This window comes from Lagenorhynchus albirostris, chromosome 20 (genome assembly GCF_949774975.1).
Source record: "Lagenorhynchus albirostris chromosome 20, mLagAlb1.1, whole genome shotgun sequence".
NCBI classification, from domain to species: domain Eukaryota; kingdom Metazoa; phylum Chordata; class Mammalia; order Artiodactyla; family Delphinidae; genus Lagenorhynchus; species Lagenorhynchus albirostris.
This window is the reverse complement of record NC_083114.1, coordinates 10,302,885-10,325,028: the sequence shown is the minus strand read 5'-3', so window position 1 is coordinate 10,325,028 and position 22,144 is coordinate 10,302,885. Positions and strand designations below refer to the sequence as shown.

Genomic DNA, 22,144 nt, shown 5'->3' with positions numbered 1-22,144 from the left:
ATGACATTATATACAGCAGAAAATCACAAATCAATGCTTTAAAAACATATATATTTAATGTACAGGATTGGAAAAAAGGACTCCTTGATAATAAACATAGTCTAGGTAAACACAGGCTTCCTAAACTGATGAATATTTAATTGCAAATATTAACACCCTAAGTTACACTTCTATATAAAGGAGAAACTCCAAATCCTGTTCTTTAGGAAGACATGGAAGGCAAGTAATACCTTAAGAGCAACTATTGCTATCTTTCCCCTTTCCTTGGGTGATCTAACATTTTACATGGATTAGTTACAAAAGGAAATATTAGATTCCATTGAATTTAAGCACAAGACACAGCTAAAATTTATCACTGAGAGTACTAAATATTTGATGCTTATGAGTGTGAATAAATAATTAAATATTAGGTACAAGGCAGATTCCAAAACTAACTGAAGCATGAAAAAAAAAGGTATAAATACCTAATAGTCAGTTAATATAAATTTTGCTATTGGATATGTTCCAGGCTTCCTTTTCTATGTCAGTGAAATCTGCTTTCTTTTTGTCCAATGTCTTCCATTGCTGGGCTCCAAGACAGTAAACTCTTTAACCTCACCAAGGCCTTGGTCAAGGAAAGGATTTATTTTAGAAACAAAATAACTTCTTTCTTCTTTCTAAAGGTCATAGTTGTTTTTTCTGCTACTTGCTTCCTTCAACGAGTTATTAAAGTCTCCGTGTGAGAAAAGTTACTGGGCAAGAACAAGCAGTCTGTGTTGGCTGTCCCACAGTGCAGTGGCTGGTTAATAAAGATGATGTCCGGGCTTCCCTGGTGGCGCAGTGGTTGAGAGTCCGCCTGCCGATGCAGGGGACACAGGTTCGTGCCCCGGTCCCGGAAGATCCCACATGCCGCGGAGCGGCTGGGCCCGTGAGCCATGGCCGCTGAGCCTGCGCGTCCGGAGCCTGTGCTCCGCAACGGGAGAGGCCACAGCTGTGAGAGGCCCACGTACCACACAAAAAAATAACAATAATAATTAAAAAAAAAAGATGTCCACTTAACCTTTTCCTCATTTGGTCTCATCCAAAGAGTAAGGCAAAAGGATCAAGGTTACAGAGGACTGATGACCCAGGTACAACTTTTACAAATATCTTTAAATGGCCAGGGAAAGCTTTACTTCTTCAGTCATGCCCCCAAATGAGTCGTTATTGAACCAAGAATCCCTTGCCACCCATTAGAGGCAGCTAAGCACAGATGCTTCAAAGATTAGTTCAAGGTAGTGCATAGATGCTTCAGGAGAGTGGACCAAAAAAGAGGAGGCCGTGGAATACAGGAAAGAGTGAACAAAGAAGACACCCCCAAAGTACACAGTTCACTGGGATCAGAATGGTCATTGATATAAACTCCTTATCATTTCACCTTCTGACAAACTCCTTTTATTATTTAGACATTAAGATATTTTCAGTCTTTTGCCTTCCTTTTCCACATTGTCTCTAATATTGTGTAGTTTTCTGGAGTTCTGAACCAGGAACAGCAAGCTCTCCCTAAAATCACTAGTCCCGTGCTCTCTGCCAACATTTTCAAGCTCATCAAACAAAGACAACGTCTGTTTGAGTTTGGCCTGAACAATTTTCTGCTCTTCTAATTCTGCAAGAAGGGCCTGCTTAGTGCATAATTCAGTCTTATACTTCTCCTGTAACTGTTCAATTTCTTTTTGGAGAAGCTGGAATTCTTCCTCACTATAAGGATGCGTCTGCTGAGGTTTATCTTCCGGAAGCAAGACGTTTGGGGGAATACGCAAGATCAACTGTAAAAACAGCTGCTCCATTTTGCCAAAAAGGTTATCAAAACGTCCTTTCATGAAGCAAAGAAACTTTTCCGTGCACTTACGAATCTGGACTGGGCTAATCGCACAGTCTGGGATGCCATCCAGCTTCTTCAGAATAACCTGTTCAACAGCCTGCATCACTTCAAATAGGTAGTCTTGAAATGCAATGTAGATCCTAAGCATGCAAGTTTGCGGTGTGAAGCCAAAGAACTGGGCCTCATAGGTCATCGGATCAACAGACATCTTGGCTTATTTTGCTTTGTTTATTTTGAATGTGAAAAATCTGCAAATGTAATAAGAAAAAATTTCATTTGTGTTCAAAAAAATCATCTGATGAAAGTAACAAATGACATTACAGATAGCAAAGCAAACAAAAACAAAACAAAGAAGCAGAAAAAAAAATATGAAGTTTATGTTCCTTGATACCTGATGCTACTTCCAGCCTCACTCATCCGCAGCAGGATACAAACGCCGCCTCGCTGAGGCTTTTTCCATCAGCCTGTAACCTCCCTCTTCCTCCTCATTGTCCATTTCCCTCACCTCTCAGTTACTGAGGCTTCTGGCCTATGGATCAGCCTTCGGAATCCTATCATCCCAGACAACTTTCAAGTTTACATGGATGATCTTACCAATGCCCTAGAGACTCAGTTCCTTGAGTTTCGATGATCTTCATCTCCACTCTTTTAGCCACATGGCGATTGATATTTGTAACTTCTTTCCCTAGCTGCTCCTACTTTTTGACCACAACCTCATATGCTGGTCTTCCAACGCTCATTCGCATATTCATATTATACCTTAATCGTCAAGACTTTCAGCCCTCTGATCTTCTTTTTCTAGCGCTCAGTCTCTCCCACCTCACTTCTTCCTCTCTCCATTTTAAGCTCCATGATCCATCACTTCAACGGCTCCCTTGCCAAGGTCTTCAACTCCCCTGTCCTTCCAACGTTGCCATCTGAAAAATATCCCATTAGAAGCTGAGCAAGCCTGATGTTTTCTCAAGGGTCTGGGAGACATTCCTTTCAAATGTAAACATCTAGGAAAATAGCACTCCTATCTCCCTGTCAATGTGGGTGTTTAACCTAGGGACCTTTTTCTGAGCTGTAACCATATACTTGTCATAGAAATAAAAGTATTGATAGTTTCATTATTCCTGCAAAGTAATTAGCTAAAAAAAATGGCTACCTCAATTACCAGGTGAATTTAGGATGAACCTTATGAAATAATTTGCAGCAAGTGGTGCAGTCAAATCTTTCTATGGGACAAGATGCTGTTAATCTTGAGAATTTATGTAATGGCTAAAAATAGAATGGTTGTAATGGTTTAGCTGTATAAAATAGGGTAGAATTTCTTTCTGTCTTTGTCATCTCATTCACAGATTACCTATAATGCATTGTAATCCAGATATGCTTATTCAGTAATAAAACTGCTTTCTCTTCTATATCTTGTGGAGAGGATTCTGTGGATTAACAGGATTTTAATTTCAACACTACCCTATGCCTTCAGGATCAATTTCAAACTCTTTCTCATGGCTTACAAGGACCTTCATCATCTGACCTTTACTAACCACCCTGTCCTTCTTTTTAAGGACCTCACATATGCATAATTGAAGTGATAATACTTCCTATTTCATAGCACTCTATATTTGGTCCATGCTAGGTCCTCTCTTATTTATTTTCTTTCATCGCCCATAGGAACCTACTCCAGTGTTTTAATGTATGCCTTTTCAGTTCATCTTTAATTTTAATTCATCTTTAACAGGTTTTAGACATACAGTTGACCTTTGAACAACATGGGTTTGAACTGCCCAGGTCCAGTTATACATGGATATTTTTCAGTAGTAAATACTAAAGTACTACATAACCCACAGTTGCTTGAAACTGTGAATGGAGAACTGCATATATAGAGAGCCAACTCTAAATTACACAAGGATTTTTTTTTTTTTTTTACACAAGGATTTTTGACTGCTGGGTGGATTGGCACCCCTAATCCCCACGTTGTTCAAGGGTCAACTGTATAGTCTTGAAAAATACAGTTTTCTTTATGTGTGGTTTGCTTTACATTATGTTTGCAATCACTTCATGTTATTACACTTCATTGTTGTTTTACTTCATTGGTTCTTTTTTATTTTTGGTTGCACTAGGTCTTCATTGCTGCGTGCGCGGCTTTCTCTAGTTGCAGCAAGCAGGGCCTACTCTTCGTTGACGTGCACGGGTTTCTCACTGAAGTGGCTTCTCTTCTTGTGGAGCTCGGGCTCTAGGCGCATGGGCTTCAGTAGTTGTGGCTCACAGGCTCTAGAGCGCAGGCTCAGTAGTTGTGGCGCACGGGCTTAGCTGCTCTGCGGCATGTGGGATCTTCCCACACCAGGGATTGAACCTGTGTCCCTTGCATTGGCAGGTGGATTCTTAACCACTGCGCCTCCAGGGAAGCCCCACTTCATTGGTTCTAACCGAAGTATTCCATTAATTTTACCATATGTGTATACCGTACTTCATGTGTCCACTGTCCATAGTTGCTGGGCCACAGAGTTTACTCATACATAATTTCACTAAATACCACTAAAATGTTCTCCAGAACACTAGGGGTGGGAGTACAGCTAGGCTGGTTTACCCTCCCATTTGCAGTATATGAGAATTTCTTTCTCATGTCTTTGCCTTCACTTGGTATTACTCAAAATCTTATTTTTGCCAATCTTGTAAAATTGTTTTACAGTGTTGCTTTTTGAAAACCAAAACCGTCTAACCCCCACACAGGCTGGACACAGAGGACTGCAACTATCGACAGTCTCCTTGCCTCCCCAAACAGCTTACTGTTTACATTAGCATGACTCTACTATTCTAGGAGACCTGAGTAATATTTTCATTGTCCAAACGGCTTGATTGTTCATTATGAGCCCCCGGAAAGACTGATCAACTCTGAAATGCTAAGCACCAACAATCTGTACAGCAAGATTCTCTGAAACCCTTGCCTCAGCTGTTTCTCCCAATGCTGGACTGCTTTTCATGAGCTCTACCCAATCCTAATCAAGCCTCCAAATTGAAAAATCCACCTTAAACCAAATTTGCGATTCTCAAAAAACTCCAATCTTGCCTGTCATCCCTACAAGACATTGCCAAAGCTCTGTCAAGGTGTTTTGCTTACCAGGGTAGGCAAAACACTCAGCACTGTTTTATCAATAGGCTGTGAGGGTGATGTTTGGGGTGCAGGTAAAAGTATTTTAATGTGCGTTTCTCCAACTGCCAGTAAAGTTGAGCACCACTTGAAACGTATTAACTCTTAAGGTTTCTCCTTCTGTAAATTACCCATTCATATCCTTTTTAAAAACCACTCTCTCCAGCCTTTTACTTAATTCCTTCCTTATATACTACCAGACGAGGCCACTCCCTGTTCCAACAACCTTTAGTGCTTCCTTATAACCCACCGAATAAAGTATAATATTCTTTTTTTTATAAGTATAATATTCTTAACTTTGCCTGCCATGATCTGACTACTCTTTGTTCCAACCAAACCAAGCTATGGCCTTTCCCTGTGATGTCTTTCCCTCAAGAGAAGATGCCTGGCCAAATATCTTCCAAGGGTCAGTTTAAATACACTTCCCTGGGGACCCACCCACTCCTCTGAATTCCCATCAGGACCTCTCTTCGGGCACTGGCCAAGCCCTACTTTCGGATATTATTATCACGGGCCTATCTTCTCCGCAAGCCTTAGATTTCCTGAGATCAGGATGAGTACGGTTTCAATAGATATTTACAGGTGAAACGCGGGAGGTGCCCAGGACAGCTCAGCGAGTAGAGCAGCGGGAGCTCCAGAAACCACGGAGTAGGAACCACTTCCGGCCTGAGCACTGGCTCCCGGCAGGCCCCGCGCCCCCGCTGCATGCCGGAACCTTAAGAGTGGAGGTTCGCGGCCCACTGGAGACTTTGCTCCATCGGGCCGCCCCAGCGCCCGGCGATGAGGCCTCAGCCAGTGCCACCCCTTCTCGCTCCTCTTCAGAGAAAATGCAGCCCCGTGGCACTTACCCAAGCGACCATGAGAGTGACGAATTCGACCAAACACCGGCTTCCCGCCACCTTCTTTAAACCACCGCCTGCTACCAGAGATAGGCGGCACCGCTAACTCCCTCAAATTCCGACCGCTAGCTGCCTTAGAGCGAGGGCAAGATGCTACCGCGCTCCTGATTGGCTAGCTGTCCGGGGGCAACCTACATTGCTGACGGAAAGGGGGCGAGCGGGAAAGCTAGCTGTGGCCTGCGGGGATTGGCGGAAGGAAGCGGTACTCACCCTCTTTCCCGCGACGTAGGTGGGTGGAGAAGCGAGGCTGGGCCGCCGCGGAGACACAACTCGTGATTGGCGGGTGTGCTTTCATTCGGGCTCTAGCGATTGGTGGCTGACCAAGTGAGCAGCGCTGATTGGGCAGCAGCGTAAAGGGGAGGGCCCCGCCCTGATCCCGCCCCGCCTCTGGGACAGACTGGCGGAAGGGGAAGTGGGGGGGGGCCGGCGGCGGCGGGGAAAATGGCGTACCAGAGCCTCCGGTTGGAGTACCTGCAGATCCCACCGGTCAGCCGCGCCTACACCACCGCCTGCGTCCTCACCACCGCCGCTGTGGTGAGCAGCTGCAGCGCCAGCTTCTCATTATCCGTGCTGGATATAACCGGGTCCTCGGGAAACTGGGGTTTGGGCCTCCGGGAAGCTCAGAGGGGTTGGTCTCAAGGGTGGGTGGAGGCGTACAGGGTTCACTTTGGGGTTCGGAGTGGCCCCGTGAGTGCTTACCCGGTGACCCTAGAAGGGAGTGCTGCTCCAAGAGGGCTGGGGGATCAGGACTGAGGGTCAGTTTTTGAGAAATAAAGGCAGGATCTGTACCAAGTCAGGGCTTGGGTGGGAGCCGCCCACCCAGGAAACGTGTCTGAGAACTCCTGCGGTGGCCAGATGATAATGTGGTGACTAGTGGAAGGAGGGTCCGCTTACTGGAGAAACGTAGATATTGAGGATAGAAAGCTGGAAGTTGTCGAGCGGAAAAGTCTTGAAATACAGAGAGTCTGTAATAGAGGTTGGCTGGAAGCACCCAGCCCTCACGGTGGCAGGGTATTGAGTCTTGGTTCTTTTGAGTGAATTCTGTTGCTTCACACAGTTGTTTCAGGTGGTGCCCATGTGTTGGACAGATTCGTAGCAGCTGCTCTTACTTGCCCTGTATCTAAGATATCACCACCTGCCTTCCATACCGTCACATTACCCTTAACTATTGAAACATCAAACAGACTTTTACTTTGTGTTAGGTATTGGGGAATACAAAGAATTGTATCAATTCTACACAATTCTTTACCATCCTTTTCCTCCAGCCTAAGAAGAAAGCCTTAAATGATTCAGTCTAAGTGACTGAGAGTGGGAAATTGCTGGCCCTATTAATCTTTTGTTGTAAATGATGATATTTTGTTTCTTGATTGACTTGCTTGAAGAAATTCTTTTTCTATTTCAGCAGTTGGAATTGATCACACCTTTTCAGTTGTACTTCAATCCCGAATTAATCTTTAAACACTTTCAAGTAAGTGGTCCATCACAACCGCCATTAATGCCTCAGTTTTTGAACTTGTTTTTCTTACATTTTAGTAGCTAATCCTGTCATATACTGTCTCAAAGAATTCAGTGGGAATACTTGATTATAAGGCTTATGGAGGTGGGGAGACGGGGTACAAAGCAGTGATTCTTGCAGTCTGGAACTTTTAAGAGACTCTCAAGCTCCTCATCATGTACCAAATCAGAATCGCCAAGTGTAGGAATTAAGAATCTGTATTTTATTTTTAAAGTTCTCTGCATGGTTTTGATTTGATGTGTCCAGTTCCTGTATTTAGGAATCACTGGTTCAAAGTTAATGTTACAGATTGAGAGGAGACTGATCAGCTGGCTGTCCAGGGAGAGTCTCACAGGATGCCCTTATTTTGTGCACTCACCACCATGTACCACACCTGCCACCTTGGTGTTACTGCTATGGTCCTGTTCAGAAACTCAGTTCAGTTAGTGTTCTGATCCATCTTCCAGGGATCACATCATCCTAACAACTCCAGAAGACTGACATCGAAGACAACATGGCAGTGTATTAGATTACAGTGAGAGATGGTCCTTTCCAGTAATTTGAGTGCTAAAAGAGAGATGTGTTTTCCTGTTCTAGAATGATCATATAGGCTATAGTTGGAGTAAGAGAGAGACCCCAAAACCAGTAATTCTGTCTCTACACCTGCTGTTGCCTCTGTCCCAAATGTGTTTCATTCACTGTATACCCACTGAACTCCAGCTTGTCTTTCAAGATGCAGCTTTTGTGTAGCCTTCTCAGATTCATCCTCCCTTGTGTCCTTAGGGTATCTGTAAATACTTTTTTTATATCTTTCATCTCATACTTGCACTTATTTATATGCTTGTCTCCTCACTAGGTTGAGGAATCTAAAATCCTGGATGCAGTTAGTATGTAGTAAACAATCCTGAATTGTTTCAACTTTAATAGTTACAAATTCTTGGAGCTTCCCTGGTGGCACAGTGGTTGAGAGTCCGCCTGCCCATGCAGGGGACACGGGTTCGTGCCCCGGTCCAGGAAGATCCCACATGCCGCGGAGCGGCTGGGCCTGAGAGCCATGGCCGCTGAACCTGCGCGTCCGGAGCCTGTGCTCCGCAACGGGAGAGGCCACAACAGTGAGAGGCCCGTGTACCGCAAAAAAAAAAAAAAAGTTACCAATTCTTAAGAATTAAATGATGCATAAAGCAGACCTGTGGGCCCTTGTAACTGCATTCTTCCTCCTCTACTCACATGGCCTTTGCTGGGAGCTATAGCTCCATCCAAACAAACGAGATTTGATTTTGCCTGAGGTTAAACTTGTTTTTTGTTTTTTTGGGGGGGTTTTTTGGCCAGCCATGTGGCATGCGGGATCTTAGTTCCCCAACTAGGGAATCAAACCCGCATCTTCTACAGTAGAAGCATGGAGTCTTAACCACTGGACCACCAAGGAAGCCCCTGAGGTTAAACTCTTGACACCAGTATCTGCAGTTGGAATTAGGATTTCTCCGTTTGAGTTCAGTCTCCCTATACAAGCTGTGTGTCCTTGGGCAGGCCATTTTAAAATCATCCAGGTCTCTTACTTTCCTCATATGTGAAATGGGGATGGTAGTGCTAACCTGCTCATCTCACAGGATAATTAAGATCATATGAGAGAACAGAATATTTTAAAACACTTTAAATGTTAAGTGTTCTGTCATTGTGAGTAGTTGTTTTTATTGCAGGTGTGGATGGTTTGGGTGGGTAAGAGTATATCAGGGTTTGAAAATGAGCGTCTGTGTATCTACCAATTAGACTCTAATTGTTAAAGTATTAGGTCTTTACTTACAGGGAGTTGGCTCTTTGTTCAGACTAGAACTTGAGTATTTGCTTTAGAATTACTCTTCACTCTGGATGTTTCTGACAACTGATATAGAAACATTTCTTAGCAATTGATATTAGATCCAGCAATTTTCCTTTCATATCTTGAGACTATTCATTAGATTGTGATACTACATATATGAAAGCACTATTCTGCAAATTAACCTAGTCTTTCCATCAAACTTTTCCCATAATTTGCCTGACCATATAGTATGGGTTTAAAAAAAAAAAAAGAATCACAATTTCAAGTTTTCTGTCCTACTATCCTTAGAAATTTCCTGGGGCAAGTGACATCTTTCACTGAAGCAGCACAAAAATTCAGTGTCAGATTGTGTGCCTCACTTTTGAGTTCAGACATAGTATCACCTATTCATGGCCTTCCAACCCTTGTAGTCATAGGATATCTCCTTCATCTTAATATAAAAATGTTTTCTGGTATATTTTACTTAATCTATCTTTCTCTTGATTTTTTTCTTTTAACAGATATGGAGGCTAATCACCAATTTCTTATTTTTTGGGCCAGTTGGATTCAATTTTTTATTTAACATGATTTTTCTGTATCCTTTACTAAGTGGGGTTAGCATAAAAACTTTAGGTTTACTTAGGAAATACAATATTGTTTGAAACTATTAATCCTGTTATTTTTGTTACCATCTTAGCTGTAACTTCTGGCTACTGGTTCAGTGATACACAGAATAGTTGGTCAGTTAGTAATGTTTTGAGGGTGTTTATAGGTCATTTTATTCAAATGGGAGGTATTTAACCATAAAATGTTTACATTTCTGCCCATAAGCCACTTACAGATCTGATCAAAGGAGAGCAGAAGTGATTTAATTGAGGTGTACTTACAAAATAACACTGGCGGGCCCCAAGTGATAAAACACAACCTGGGAGTGGGTTCATGGGGGATGGAGAACTTGAGATCTCCTTGGATCTTGGTTGCTGGTTCCACTGGTTGGAAAGACAGCGCCGTGTCTCCTGGGCTCGCCATGTTCCAGTTTGTTGAAAGAGGAAGAGTTGTGCTCTGATCACATGGTAATTGGGGCCGTTGAGCAGGGCATTTCTCCTGCACCCCAACCCTCTGGATTAAGAGGAGAGTTACAGCTCAACTCATCTGCAGTAGACAAAGGGCATTTTAGGGGTGACAGGATTCCTGCCCTAGGATGGATTCCTGTGTCTTCTGTATGGTGTATCATTCTGGTAAGTTTCTAATAATTAAATTTTTTCATTGTAATGCCTCCTTATTGACTGAGGTATAGCAATGCTTAACTCCCTGGCCTGAAAAGGCAGATTTTTACATGAAGCTTCTTGATGGGGATTTCCTCCAAATTAGGTTGTGAAAAAGCAAGGATGGTGTAGATTATGGTGTGGCTGAACACGGGAAAGACAGTACAAATTTGAAAAGGTGTAGTAGGTGACGGGAAGCATGTTTATGTGGTGTCTGGCTTAGTTCCCCAGTCAGGAACAGTTTTTGTAAAACATGGAGCCGGTCTTCTCTTCACCTTGCCTAAAATGCCTGGTAAAAGAGAGGCAACCATACTACCACTCATAAATATTCTTACAGGAACAAAGGCTGAGTTCTTACACATAAAGTGGAGTCCAAGTGTACTTAAGTGGTACATTAAATTTTACTTTCTTGGGCTTCCCTGGTGGCACAGTGGTTGAGAGTCCGCCTGCCGATGCAGGGGACACGGGTTTGTGCCCCGGTCCGGGAGGATCCCACATGCCACGGAGCGGCTGGGCCCGTGAGCCATGGCCGCTGAGCCTGCGCGTCCGGAGCCTGTGCTCCGCAATGGGAGAGGCCACAACAGTGAGAGGCCCGTGTACCGCAAAAAAAAATTTAAAAAAAAGAAATTTACTTTCTTCATATTTGTGTGCTTAACATTTTCTTAACTTGGAACTTAAGATATCGTTACTGTCGAATGCTAGAAGAAGGCTCTTTCCGAGGTCGGACAGCAGACTTTGTATTTATGTTCCTTTTTGGTGGATTCTTAATGACTGTATCCTTCGACAAATAGAACAAATACAGGAAAATACTAAAGAACTCCCTCTCTCTTCCTAAAGCTTTTCATCTGTCTCCCAAAATTCACTAGATACTCGGAATGAACAGATAAAAGTAGACCCCCCACATATTAGCTTCAGGCTCCTATTTATTTTACAGCGTACTTTATGTGGCAGCTTTTCTAAGCCTAGAGGTTGGACAGGATGCTTTTCTACTGTGAGCAAGTCAGAGGAACTGTTAACCCAGGTGGGTTACTATTAAGTATCTTAGATGTATTCTTGTTGGTGGGTGTACTTTACTTTTAAGCTAAGTTGGTAAGACGTTTATTTGGTCAACATCAAAACTTTTTAAAAATTTTTATTGGAGTATAGTTGCTTTACAATGTTGTGTTAGTTTCTGCTGTACAGCAAAGTGAATCAGCTATACGTATGCATATAGCCCCTCTTTTTTGGATTTCCTTCCCATTTTTTAGGTCACCACAGAGCATTGAGTAGAGTTCCCTGTGCTATACAGTAGTTTCTTATTAGTTAAATAAATTACTTTTTTGAAAAAAGAATTGTCAACTGAGTACCAGACTTGAATGTAGCCCTGTCTGACAAGATGGTTTTGCTCCAGCTGGCTTGATTCACGTTTGTAAAGGTCCTCATGGTGATCACTGACCAAGGAATTAACACATACTCCAAAGAGGCAAGAACTTCATGAAAGCAGAATATTAATTTGAATTAGCAACACTTCAGATGATGTCGCCTAAGCAGGTTTTTGCCTGATGGCTCTGGGTAATTATTTTCAGGCTTTTTTTTTTTTCCTAAAGATGTAACTACTGCTCGCCTTTCCTAATTCAAATGTATGTTAGAACACAATCCTTAGTTCCCTTGCCCAGTCTTCCCTATTATACTTAATGTTGCTGTTTTCCTTAATGCCAACCGCTAGCTTTTCGGTTTGTTTGTGAGCTTAGTTTTCTTGGGCCAGGCCTTTACAATAATGCTTGTCTACGTGTGGAGCCGAAGGAACCCGTATGTCCGCATGAACTTCTTCGGCCTTCTCAATTTCCAGGCCCCCTTTCTACCCTGGGTGCTCATGGGCTTTTCCTTGTTGTTGGGGAACTCAATCATTGTGGACCTCTTGGGTAAGATTCTTAGCACTACTTTTTCTATTATTTTACTTGCAAACTTATTTTGTCACTATTTTTCATGTTAATCCTGCCTGGCCTTCATATACAGCTCTTACAGGATTATCTGATAGTTATATGCTCAAAGACTACAATATTAGTTTTCAAGATGTTAATAAGTATATTGACATTTCTTCCTAAAGAGAAGAAATTTTTGTTGGTAGAGCCTCCTGCCATCAAATTTCTAATCCTCTCCCTCATCCTTTATTTCTGGTTGACTCTAGGTATTGCAGTTGGACACATATATTTTTTCTTGGAAGATGTATTTCCCAATCAACCTGGTGGAATAAGAATTTTGAAAACACCATCTATTCTGTGAGTATTTAACACCAGGTTACATGTTCCTTGCAGGTAAACCGGGGCTCCCAGCACACATCGTTCAGGCCAGTAAATATTTGGAGATTGAGCAATCGGGCTGCCGTTGAGGAGCAATTGGATTGGGTAGGAACAGACCATGCCAGAGTTGTGGCAGGAGGCTCAAGGTGTCCTGAGGGTGATGTGGTAATTGCTGTCCCAGCTGACCACCAGCACCTCCTGTCCCAGGGAGGAGGCTGTTGGTTTCATGAAGGATGCTGTCTGAGTTTAGAGAGGTGAAGTAGCGAAATGGGCAAAACTGACTAGAGGGAGGTTTCTAAAGGTGGAATGTCTGGTCTTCCAAACAGGTGATAGAGATAAGCAGTGAAGTAGAGTGGAAATAGCTTTGGGCTGGAAACCAGATACAGGCTGTTTGTTCTGCCAACCAGCCATGTGATTTTAAGCAAGTCCCTTCTGCTTTTTCACATGTCAGTTTCCTGAGGGTAGAGCTTTGATTTATAGGACCTCCTTCTATGCCAGAATTTTGTGTCCTTGGGACGTACTGCATTAAAAAGGGTTCACTTGAGGAATAAAATGTGAGTTTTTATTATTAAATGTTGACTGTAGAATAAGCAAAATCAAGAAAGTAAAGTCTTCCATAATCCCACCATTTAGATATAACAGTGGCTACCACTGTTAACTTTTTAATGTGTATTCATGAGCCTTTTACTGTCTGTGTACTCTTTAAAAAATGCTATTTCATAAGCTTCTTTCTAATGTAATATATCATAATCATTTTTCCGTCATAAATGTCCGACAGAATTGTAACAGCTGCATGATACCCCCGATATGAATGGAGCACGATTTACGAGTCTCTTAGCAATGGACACTGACATCCTTCTTGCTCTTCCTTCCATGATTGGAGTGGTGAACATTCCTGTAGCTACACATCCATATAGCATGTGTAGCAGCACATCCTTTGCGCACATCCATGATTATTTTCAAAGGATAAATTCCTACAAGTAGAATAGCTGTTCAGTTTCTTGCCAAACCGCCATGCAGAATGGATATTCAGGTTTACATTTCCACCAGCAACGTATGTGTCCATTTCCCCACATCTTCATCAAATGTGGGAGAGCCCCATGACCCCCTTTAATGTGCACTTTCTGTAAACAAGGACAGTCTTTTACATAGTCAAAATCTGGAAATAAACATTAATTCTCAGACCCAATTCCACTTTTGGCAGTTGTCCTCAGAATATTCTTTATAGCAGAAGAATGCAGTTCAGATTCAGGTGTTTCGCTTCGTTACCATGTCTCTTTAGTCCCTTTCAGTGTGGAGCAGCTCCTCAGCTTTACCTTGTCTTTCGTGACATTGATGTTTTTGAAGATTATAACCCCATTTTGTAGAATGTCTCTCAATTTGGGTTTGTCTGATGTTCCCTCACATTTAGGTTCAGGTTTTGCATCTGTGGCAGGAATATCAGAGAAGTGATACTGCGTTCTTCTGATTGCAGCCTATTGGCACAGGATTTCAATTGGTTGAATTTGCCAAAGTGGTAGTAATCACTTTGATTACTTGATTAAGGTATCTGCAGGGCTTTTCCATTGCCAAAGTTACTTTTTTTCCCCTTTGTAATTAAGTGTTTTGTGGGGAGGTACTTTGAGACTACGTAAACATCCTTTTTCATATCGAATTTCAATTCATTTATATCTGCAAGAATCCATGGTTTCATGTTTTATTCATGAATTATAATCCCTTATTGTTGTTTATTTTGATGCTTATATTGTCCCAGATTTGGCCAAGGGGAGCCTCCTTAAACTGGCTTTGAAGTACTATTCAATGTGCTCCCATCTTTTTTTTTTTTTTTTAAACCAATTTATTACTTTCTGGCCTAGCAAGATATCCCAGGCTCATCTTGTGCTCTTCTTGATCCAGTTGTAGAATCAGCTATTTCTTTAAGGAGGCCTAGTTCCTTTTTAGTAGAGAATGGTATTTAGGGTCCACGGTCTGGGCGGGAGATGTGCTTATTGCTTTTGGAGTATTACTACTCCCAAGTCCTCTCAGTGAACAGAGCAAGGGAATTATATACATATGCATATGAGTGTATATACATGTATGTTTTCAGATCTGTGTGTTTTTTTTTTTTTTTTTTTTCCTTTTGCGGTACGCGGGCCTCTCACTTCTGTGGCCTCTCCCGTTGCGGAGCACAGGCTCCGGATGCGCAGGCTCAGCGGCCATGGCTCACGGGCCCAGCCGCTCCGCGGCATGTGGGATCTTCCCGGACCGGGGCACGAACCCGCGTCCCCTGCATCGGCAGGCGGACTTCCAACCACTGCGCCACCAGAGAAGCCCAGATCTGTGTGTTTTTTAAACATGGGTTTATGCGGATACTTGCAGTTCTGGTACAACTCCACGTGATTCATTCATTCTTTTTTTCCTTTCTATATTTTTCCTCCAATATTTTATTATGAAAATTTCCAAACTTACAGAAAAGTGGAAAAAATTATACAGTCACATTTACCTACCACATAGATTCTACAATTAACAGTTTACTATTCTTGCTTTTTGTACATCTATCTATCCCTCCATCCATCTTTCCATTCCAGTATACTTAATTCTCTAAATATTTTAGAATCTATATCACTAACTAGAATTCTTTTTTAAAATTTATTTATTTATTTGGTTGCACCAGGTCTTAGTTGCAGCAGGTGGGCTCCTTAGTTGTGGCATGCGAACTCTTAGTTGCAGCATGCATGTGGGATCTAGTTCCCTGACCAAGGATCAAACCCGGGCTGCTTGCTTTGGGAGTGTGGAGTCTTAACCACTGTGCCACCAGGGAAGTCCCTAACTAGAGTTCTTTGTTTATATACAACAAAATACACAAATCGCAAGGGTTTCGACTAACGGGTTTTCATAAACGCACATACCTATGTAACCCAAACTCTTATCAAGAGAAAATTACCATTACCCAGAAAGTTCTCTCAAGCCCCTTTCCTGTCAACCCTGCCCCCTTCCCCCAAGAAACAATCACTATGCTGATTTTGTCGCTCCACAGATTAGTTTTGCATGTTCTACAGCTTCATGAGTGGAATCATACAGTATGTATATACTCCTTTGTATAAGGGCTCTTTCATTCAACATCATGTTTTTGAAACTCACATTGTTTTTCTTGTAACAGTAATTTGTTCCCTTTTTTGCTGAGTAGTATTCTATTTTATGACAATCCACCCCTTTCCATATTTCCCCATTCTCACTGACAGTGAGAAACCCGATTCCTGTTATCATTAATGTTTTTAGTTATTTAATTAATACCCCCATATGTAGCCAGTCTCTCATCACTGTGTCCCCCTGTTCCATATGGATGCCTTGCTCACCCTGCTGTGCCTCAGACTCCCTATGTCAGGCTGCCCTCTTATGGGGGTGCCCTCCTTACCCTACTCTTGACACCCTGCAGCAGGCCAGCTCCATGTGTGCATGCCCCAGTTGGGCTCTTGACTCCCTATGCAAGGCTGCTCCCCTAACCCCCATCCTGCTCTGGGCCACCATGGCTCCACCCCTCCCCACCCCCATCCTCCCCGCATGGACACCTGCTTTGTTCTGCCCTACCTAATGTTTGGGAAGTAGATTGGGGGGGGGGCTCAGTTTTTAACATGCTTTCCTTTATTTCTTGTGAGAGCAAACATTTTCATGTTTTTTAACCATTTGGATTTCCTTTTTGAATTGCTTGTTCAGCTCTTTATTTTTCTTTTAGTGCCTGTTTATTGTTAATTTGTAAGAATTAAAGGAGCTCATATTGAAATATAGACGCTTTTTCTGACCCCAGTATAAAACAGGAGTTTTCAGATAATCTAATTTCATCAGCTGTGGGCAAATACAATTAAAAACATGAATGCAAATAGAGGATGCTTCTTTAATGGTTAATTCTTTAAGGAAATTTTGAATGACCATATGGTAGTATTTTAAAAGTCTTTTGGACATTTGCTATCCCTTCTTATGCTCCGTGTGATTTTTCTTGGAATAACTTGTTAGGTTTTTTTTAAAGTTTAATTACAATAAAGTATACATAAAATTTGTCATCTTGTACATTTTGAGTGTACTGTTCAGTCGCATTAAGTACATTCACGTTGTGCTTCTATCAACACCTTCCATCTATAGAACTCTTCATATTAAAAAAGTGAAACTCTGTGTCCATTAAACATTAACTCCCCATTCCTTCTTTCCCCCGAGTCCTTGACAACCACCATTCTACTTTCTATCTCCATGAATTTGACAACTCTAGGTATCTCATATAATTGGAAACGTACAGTACTTGTCCTTTTCTGACTGGCTGATTTCACTTAGCACAGTGTCTTCAAGGTTCATCCATGTTGTAGCATGTGTCAGAATTTCCTTTCTTTTTAAGACTGAATAATATTCCATTGTATGTATATACCATTTTGTTTGCCTATTCATCTATCAGTGGATGTTGGGTGATACCTTGGTTGTGGGGAGACATTCATGATAGATTTAGGGAAAGGTTACAAAACAGAAGTAGTGTCTAACTTTCGTAACATTACATATATAAAAGTTCTGGAGGAATATTGAAAGTGTCAATACCTCTGGTGATTTAGGATGTTTTGCTCGTATATGTTTCCTGTTTTCGCTACAATTACATGTATTGCTTTTGTAGTAAAAATTAGTAAAGGAGGTAAAAGTTAATGTAAATGCGAAATAATTATGAATCCCTTCAAAATATGGTAACTGTTTCACTGGTAGGCAGACGTACTGCTTGTCCATTGGTGGAAACCCCATGGGATCTTTTTGATCTTGGAGTAGTACTGAGGACCTAAGATGACTCTGGGACTAAATTATATCTGTTGGCTGTCTTTTAGGAAGGCTATTTTTGATACACCAGATGAAGATCCAAATTACAATCCACTACCTGAAGAGCGGCCAGGAGGCTTTGCCTGGGGTGAGGGCCAGCGCCTCGGTGGCTAAAGTGGCAGTGCCAATAACGAGACCCAGCTGGGAAGGACTCAGTGACATACCCATTGGGATTCTTTTATCCTTTGTGTTGCAAAAGTATGGACACTTTTGACAGCTTGACAAGATTTTGACTCCAGAAGCACTTTATGAAATGACACACTGATTAATCCAGAAGACATTTCCAGCAGTTTGCCAGTGGTTCCTCACTACACTGGTACTGAAAGTGTAATCTCTTGGAGCCAAACAACTGGAGAAACAAATACCCTGCTGCCTCTAAGGAGCAAGTACCTGAGTACTTGAGTTCTGTGGTGACGGGCAGAGTTCTTCCTCTTCCTCCTCCTCTTTGATAGACGAGGCCATGGTGTAAATGGAAGTTTCAGAGAGGACAAAATAAAACTGAATTCCATCTCGCTCTCTCTCTCTCACTGAATTAAAGCTTTTGTGTGTGATCTTTTAAATTATCACCATGTCTTCTAGCTCTCCTGCATAGGTCTGCACTCAGAGCAGTTTACGTGCCCGCTCTTCCTGTGTCTTCACGGCTTTCGACTGGATTTCATTTCAAGATTGGAAATACACGGCTGAGACACCATGGCTGTGTACACAACTTACTAACCCAGAATGCCAGCTCCAGTGGGAAGATTTGTTTCTGTTGTCCAGATAGTTTGTTCTCCGTTTGGGTTTTACAAAACTTCAAGTTGTCAGACAGCGTGGTGGAGAAAAAGGGTAGGGTGGATCAAGCAGTAGCAGGAACTCTGTTGTAGAGAGTCAGGTAGGCGCGAAGCTAACGTACCGTCTCGTTTATTTACTCTGCATTTCTCTGCTCGGAAATATCCAGGGAAAGGCAGGTCATGGCCACATTTTTAGAAAACAACAGAAAGATCTTTACACCTGGGAGACAGGTTAGAATGTTGACTCTAACTTGAGATGAGCGGGTACCAGTTAGGCAGGGATACATTTCTCCTGGGTCTTTGGCTGGTGAACATTTATCCTTTGCTTCATGAAAAGCCAAGAAGCTTTCAGAGGGTTTCCCTGGTGGCGCAGTGGTTGAGAGTCCGCTTGCCGATGCAGGGGACGCGGGTTTGTGCCCCGGTCCGGGAGGATCCCACATGCCGCGGAGCGGCTGGGCCTGTGAGCCATGGCCGCTGAGCCTGCGCGTCCGGAGCCTGTGCTCTGCAACGGGAGAGGCCACAACAGTGAGAGGCCCACGTTCCGCAAAAAAAAAAAAAAGAAGCTTTCAGAGACAAGTACCTGGTTTACCTTCCCAACCAGGTAGAAACCAGACAGGTCCACAGAAGTTGGCACTTAAAGCCAGTGGTTCAATAAGTACTTACCCAAGATGTTCACTCCCTGGGGGCTCAGCAGGTTTACTATCACACTGCCTAAGTAATTCAGAGAACCGGGAGAAATAGAATGAATACCCCCAGGAAAGAGATTAATTCAAATCATTCTAATAAATGGCATGTAGGCCGGGGATTTCCCAGATATTTGCAGCTTGGCTAAGTGGTTGCTTTCTAGAGTGTGAGATGTCCCTCAGAAGGATGAATATGAGGTTTAGATTAAACATGATAAACATCTTAAATGGGAATTTGCAGATCATTTGCGAAGTGAAAAGTATTTTAATATCTTTAAATGGAATATACATAAGTAATGGAATTTAATATAAGTACTTTACACGCTGCTAGTCAGTAACTTTGATTGTTGCAATTTTAATGGAACGTGGGTTAATGGGACTGCTTTTTTTCCTGAGTGGCTTTAAAAAAATCTTTAAATGCCAATCTTAGAATGTGTAGTCCTTATGGGATTCTTAAATTTTGTCTTGTCTTTGTTCAAGAAAGCTTTTAATTAGAAGGTTGGTTTTGTTTTGTTTTTCATTGTTTTGGGGCTAGAAATAGGTTTCTCTAGTTAAATTTGTTCTCCCTTAGTTAACTGTGGTTAACTAAGGTTAACTAATATCTGTGGTGAAATTTTAATTCTAAAATCTGTTCACTGAGTGTTCATTTAAGTAGGGAATGTCTAAACATACTGATGACTGGGTAAGACAGGAAACATTTTGAGTTTATGGCCTAAACGCAGTCAGTTATGGGATTTTGGTCTCTCCGATTTTATGAGATGAAAATTCCTAGTGGCAGGATGCCATGCTGTGCTACTACATTGTGTCCTATGCAGTTGGCATTCCAAGCACTGACCTCTTAATTTGAGTGGCCAGTCCCACTACCACCATCCCTGGCCCGGTGTTGTACATCCGGATACTTTGGCTCACCTGGACGTAAGGAAAAGTCCTCACTTCTTCCCCAGTTTACCTCTCAATCTTGGTTCTTCCAGAACACACTTCTTTTTCTTAATGCAAGTCAACTGAAAAGCGAGATTTGATGCATGGAATCTTGTGACCAATTTACCTGACATACGTAGAATTTAAAAGATTCCTGAATTCCACCAGTAATGCTGAAAAGCACACCTAAGGCATAGCTTTTTTGTTGTAGAAATACAGTATATGTTCATTAAAAAAAAAAAAGGACATGCAAATTGCATCTCCATAGGAGATAACACTTCATACATTTTGCTGTTTTTTTCCACTATGGATTTCTCTTTGTTTCTCTCTTCCACTTGTTCTTTCTCTGTGTCACTGTTGTATGTCCTAGTATCTTTCATACATACCTCTTGTGTAGTCTCTAAGCAGAGACCACCCAAGTCCTGGATTCTTGGTAACGAAACCCTCACTCTGTCTGTGGGGCCTATGAAATTAGGAAATATTGGCGCTATTGGCTTGTTGGGTAAAGGGCTTCCTAGAATTGCCATCTGTCCTTCACAGCCTGCATTTTATATTGTGGCTGTGTTTTCCTTTGACAGGTAACTATGTTGCGAGTCATGATACTGCCGTTGTTTTCAGTGTTCTGTAGGCTGTCCCCTAAGCTACTTATATATTTTACACGTTTGCATTAAATTTGTTGAACTTTGTATAATCAAGTCACTTCTCTGCTCAGAAATGCACAGTAACTTCTTAGTAAGCCCCCATATCAAATGCATACGTTGTCTTCCTCTGCACGTTACTCCCACTTCTACCTAACAGGGACCTCAACTTAATTCTCTTCAGTTCTTCAAGGCCTTGCCCCATTCCTGGCTCCTCAAGATACCTTGACTCTAGGGCCTATTTCATTGCCTGTGTTCTTTGAATCCCTATGACACTTTGAGTCTGTACAACATACTCTTACACCAAATTACTGTATTGTTCTTAGCTGGTACATGTAAATGAGTCTTGTCTCCTTCATGAGAATGTAAAAGCTCCTTAAGAGCAGGAACCATGTCTTAAATTTTTGTATCCACCACAGTGCCTAGCATAGTGCTTGGCACATGGGTGCTGAATAAATACTTTGTTTATTGATCAGCAAACTATTATCTGGTATTTTTAATTATAGAGGGATTAGTGTATGTGCATGCAAGCTTGTACCTAGTTGCTGAAGCTTATGACTGTCTCAAAGTGGGATGGAGCAAAACAACATGATCAACGGCAGGGGTTTGGTGGTCCGACCAGCCAGCCAACAATGATGACCACCAGCTGGTATGGTCATGGTAAGAACAGATAGTTAAACCCATGGACCCTTGCAGAGCAGTTAAGAATGAGATGTGTCTGACAATTCACCTTTTAGAAGAAGAGCCCAGATATTTCTTGAATAGCTATTAGCTTATGACCATCTGCATATGAAAGCCACTTAACCACAAGAGACTCGTTTTGGAGGGACAGCAGATTTCAGACTACTAATATGAGGGATTGGGGGGAGGGGGCAATGTGTGTAACACTGCTTAATGCCAATACAGGATTTTATTTTTCAATTCTTTGTTCCACTTAGCTTTGAAGCTGCGGAATCGTTGGGTCATTAGGCTAGAGATTATGAATGAATTACCTATGCATGTGGTTACTTTTGCCTGCACCATGGTTTTTGTGGGGGTTTTTGTTTTTTGAGCCAGTGTTTTAAATTGACAGATTTCACATGAAAATCTTCATTTGGGGCTCTTCTTGAAAAAGCAAAAAACCGGAAGATCTGGCAATACCAGGCCTGCGTGGCACCTGCTGCCGAGAGATAACTAGTGGCTGTTTCTAGAGACGGCACTTGCTCTATCAAGAGATTCTTTCACTCATTTATATTACCTACCTGGTACTCTTGTAATCATTTGGAGCCTATGTCCCCTCCAATAGGTTACTCTGGAAAGCACACTGGGAAGAAGGACTGAGGTCTGTCTTTTACATACTCAGAATCCGTAATTTGAGAGCTAACATATTGCTATGGTCTGAATGTCTGTGTCCCCCCAAAATTCATGCTGAAATCCCAATGCCTGATGTGATGGTATTTAGGAAGTGACGCCTTTGGGAGGTGCTTAAGTCATGAAGTGGAAGCCTCATGAATGGGATTAGTGCCTTATAAAATAGCTCCAGAGAGATTCCTAGCCCCTTCCATCACCTGAGGACGCAGCAAGAAGGCAGCAGCTATGAACCAGGAAGAGGGCCCTCGCCAGAAA

The 22,144-nt window shown here is 42.2% G+C and overlaps 2 protein-coding genes across 4 annotated transcripts; one reads left to right on the top strand and one right to left on the bottom strand.

The window, feature by feature from the left end:
* Nucleotides 1-34: 34 nt before the first annotated feature.
* Nucleotides 35-6,053, bottom strand: MIS12 (MIS12 kinetochore complex component). 2 transcript variants are annotated; one of them, XM_060134079.1, is made up of 3 exons: nucleotides 5,822-6,053; nucleotides 2,232-2,391; nucleotides 35-2,088 (listed from the first exon to the last, which is right to left on the bottom strand). In XM_060134079.1, the coding sequence occupies exon 3, from the start codon at nucleotides 2,046-2,048 to the stop codon at nucleotides 1,428-1,430; it is 621 nt and encodes a 206-aa protein (XP_059990062.1). In that variant the 5' UTR covers nucleotides 2,049-2,088; nucleotides 2,232-2,391; nucleotides 5,822-6,053; the 3' UTR covers nucleotides 35-1,427. The 2 variants fall into 2 exon arrangements, with proteins under 2 accessions (XP_059990062.1, XP_059990061.1); XM_060134078.1 differs by lacking the exon at nucleotides 2,232-2,391.
* A 55-nt stretch (nucleotides 6,054-6,108) lies between these two features.
* On the top strand, nucleotides 6,109-18,042 carry DERL2 (derlin 2). 2 transcript variants are annotated; one of them, XM_060134075.1, is made up of 7 exons: nucleotides 6,271-6,406; nucleotides 7,275-7,340; nucleotides 9,684-9,757; nucleotides 11,107-11,200; nucleotides 12,133-12,328; nucleotides 12,595-12,685; nucleotides 17,539-18,042. In XM_060134075.1, the coding sequence occupies exons 1-7, from the start codon at nucleotides 6,314-6,316 to the stop codon at nucleotides 17,642-17,644; spliced, it is 720 nt and encodes a 239-aa protein (XP_059990058.1). In that variant the 5' UTR covers nucleotides 6,271-6,313; the 3' UTR covers nucleotides 17,645-18,042. The 2 variants fall into 2 exon arrangements, with proteins under 2 accessions (XP_059990059.1, XP_059990058.1); XM_060134076.1 differs by lacking the exons at nucleotides 9,684-9,757; nucleotides 11,107-11,200; nucleotides 12,133-12,328; nucleotides 17,539-18,042 and having other exon boundaries at nucleotides 6,109-6,406; nucleotides 12,595-12,660.
* The last annotated feature ends 4,102 nt before the right edge of the window (nucleotides 18,043-22,144 follow it).

Bases quoted from the DNA above. Each gene is read 5' to 3' on its own strand.
- MIS12 (XM_060134079.1), bottom strand. From the start codon at position 2,048: ATGTCTGTTGATCCGATGACCTATGAGGCCCAGTTCTTTGGCTTCACA.
- DERL2 (XM_060134075.1), top strand. From the start codon at position 6,314: ATGGCGTACCAGAGCCTCCGGTTGGAGTACCTGCAGATCCCACCGGTC. The intron at 9,758-11,106 runs GTATCCTTTACT...TTGGAACTTAAG, and splicing joins TTATTTAACATGATTTTTCT to ATATCGTTACTGTCGAATGC. The intron at 12,686-17,538 runs GTGAGTATTTAA...GCTGTCTTTTAG, and splicing joins TTGAAAACACCATCTATTCT to GAAGGCTATTTTTGATACAC.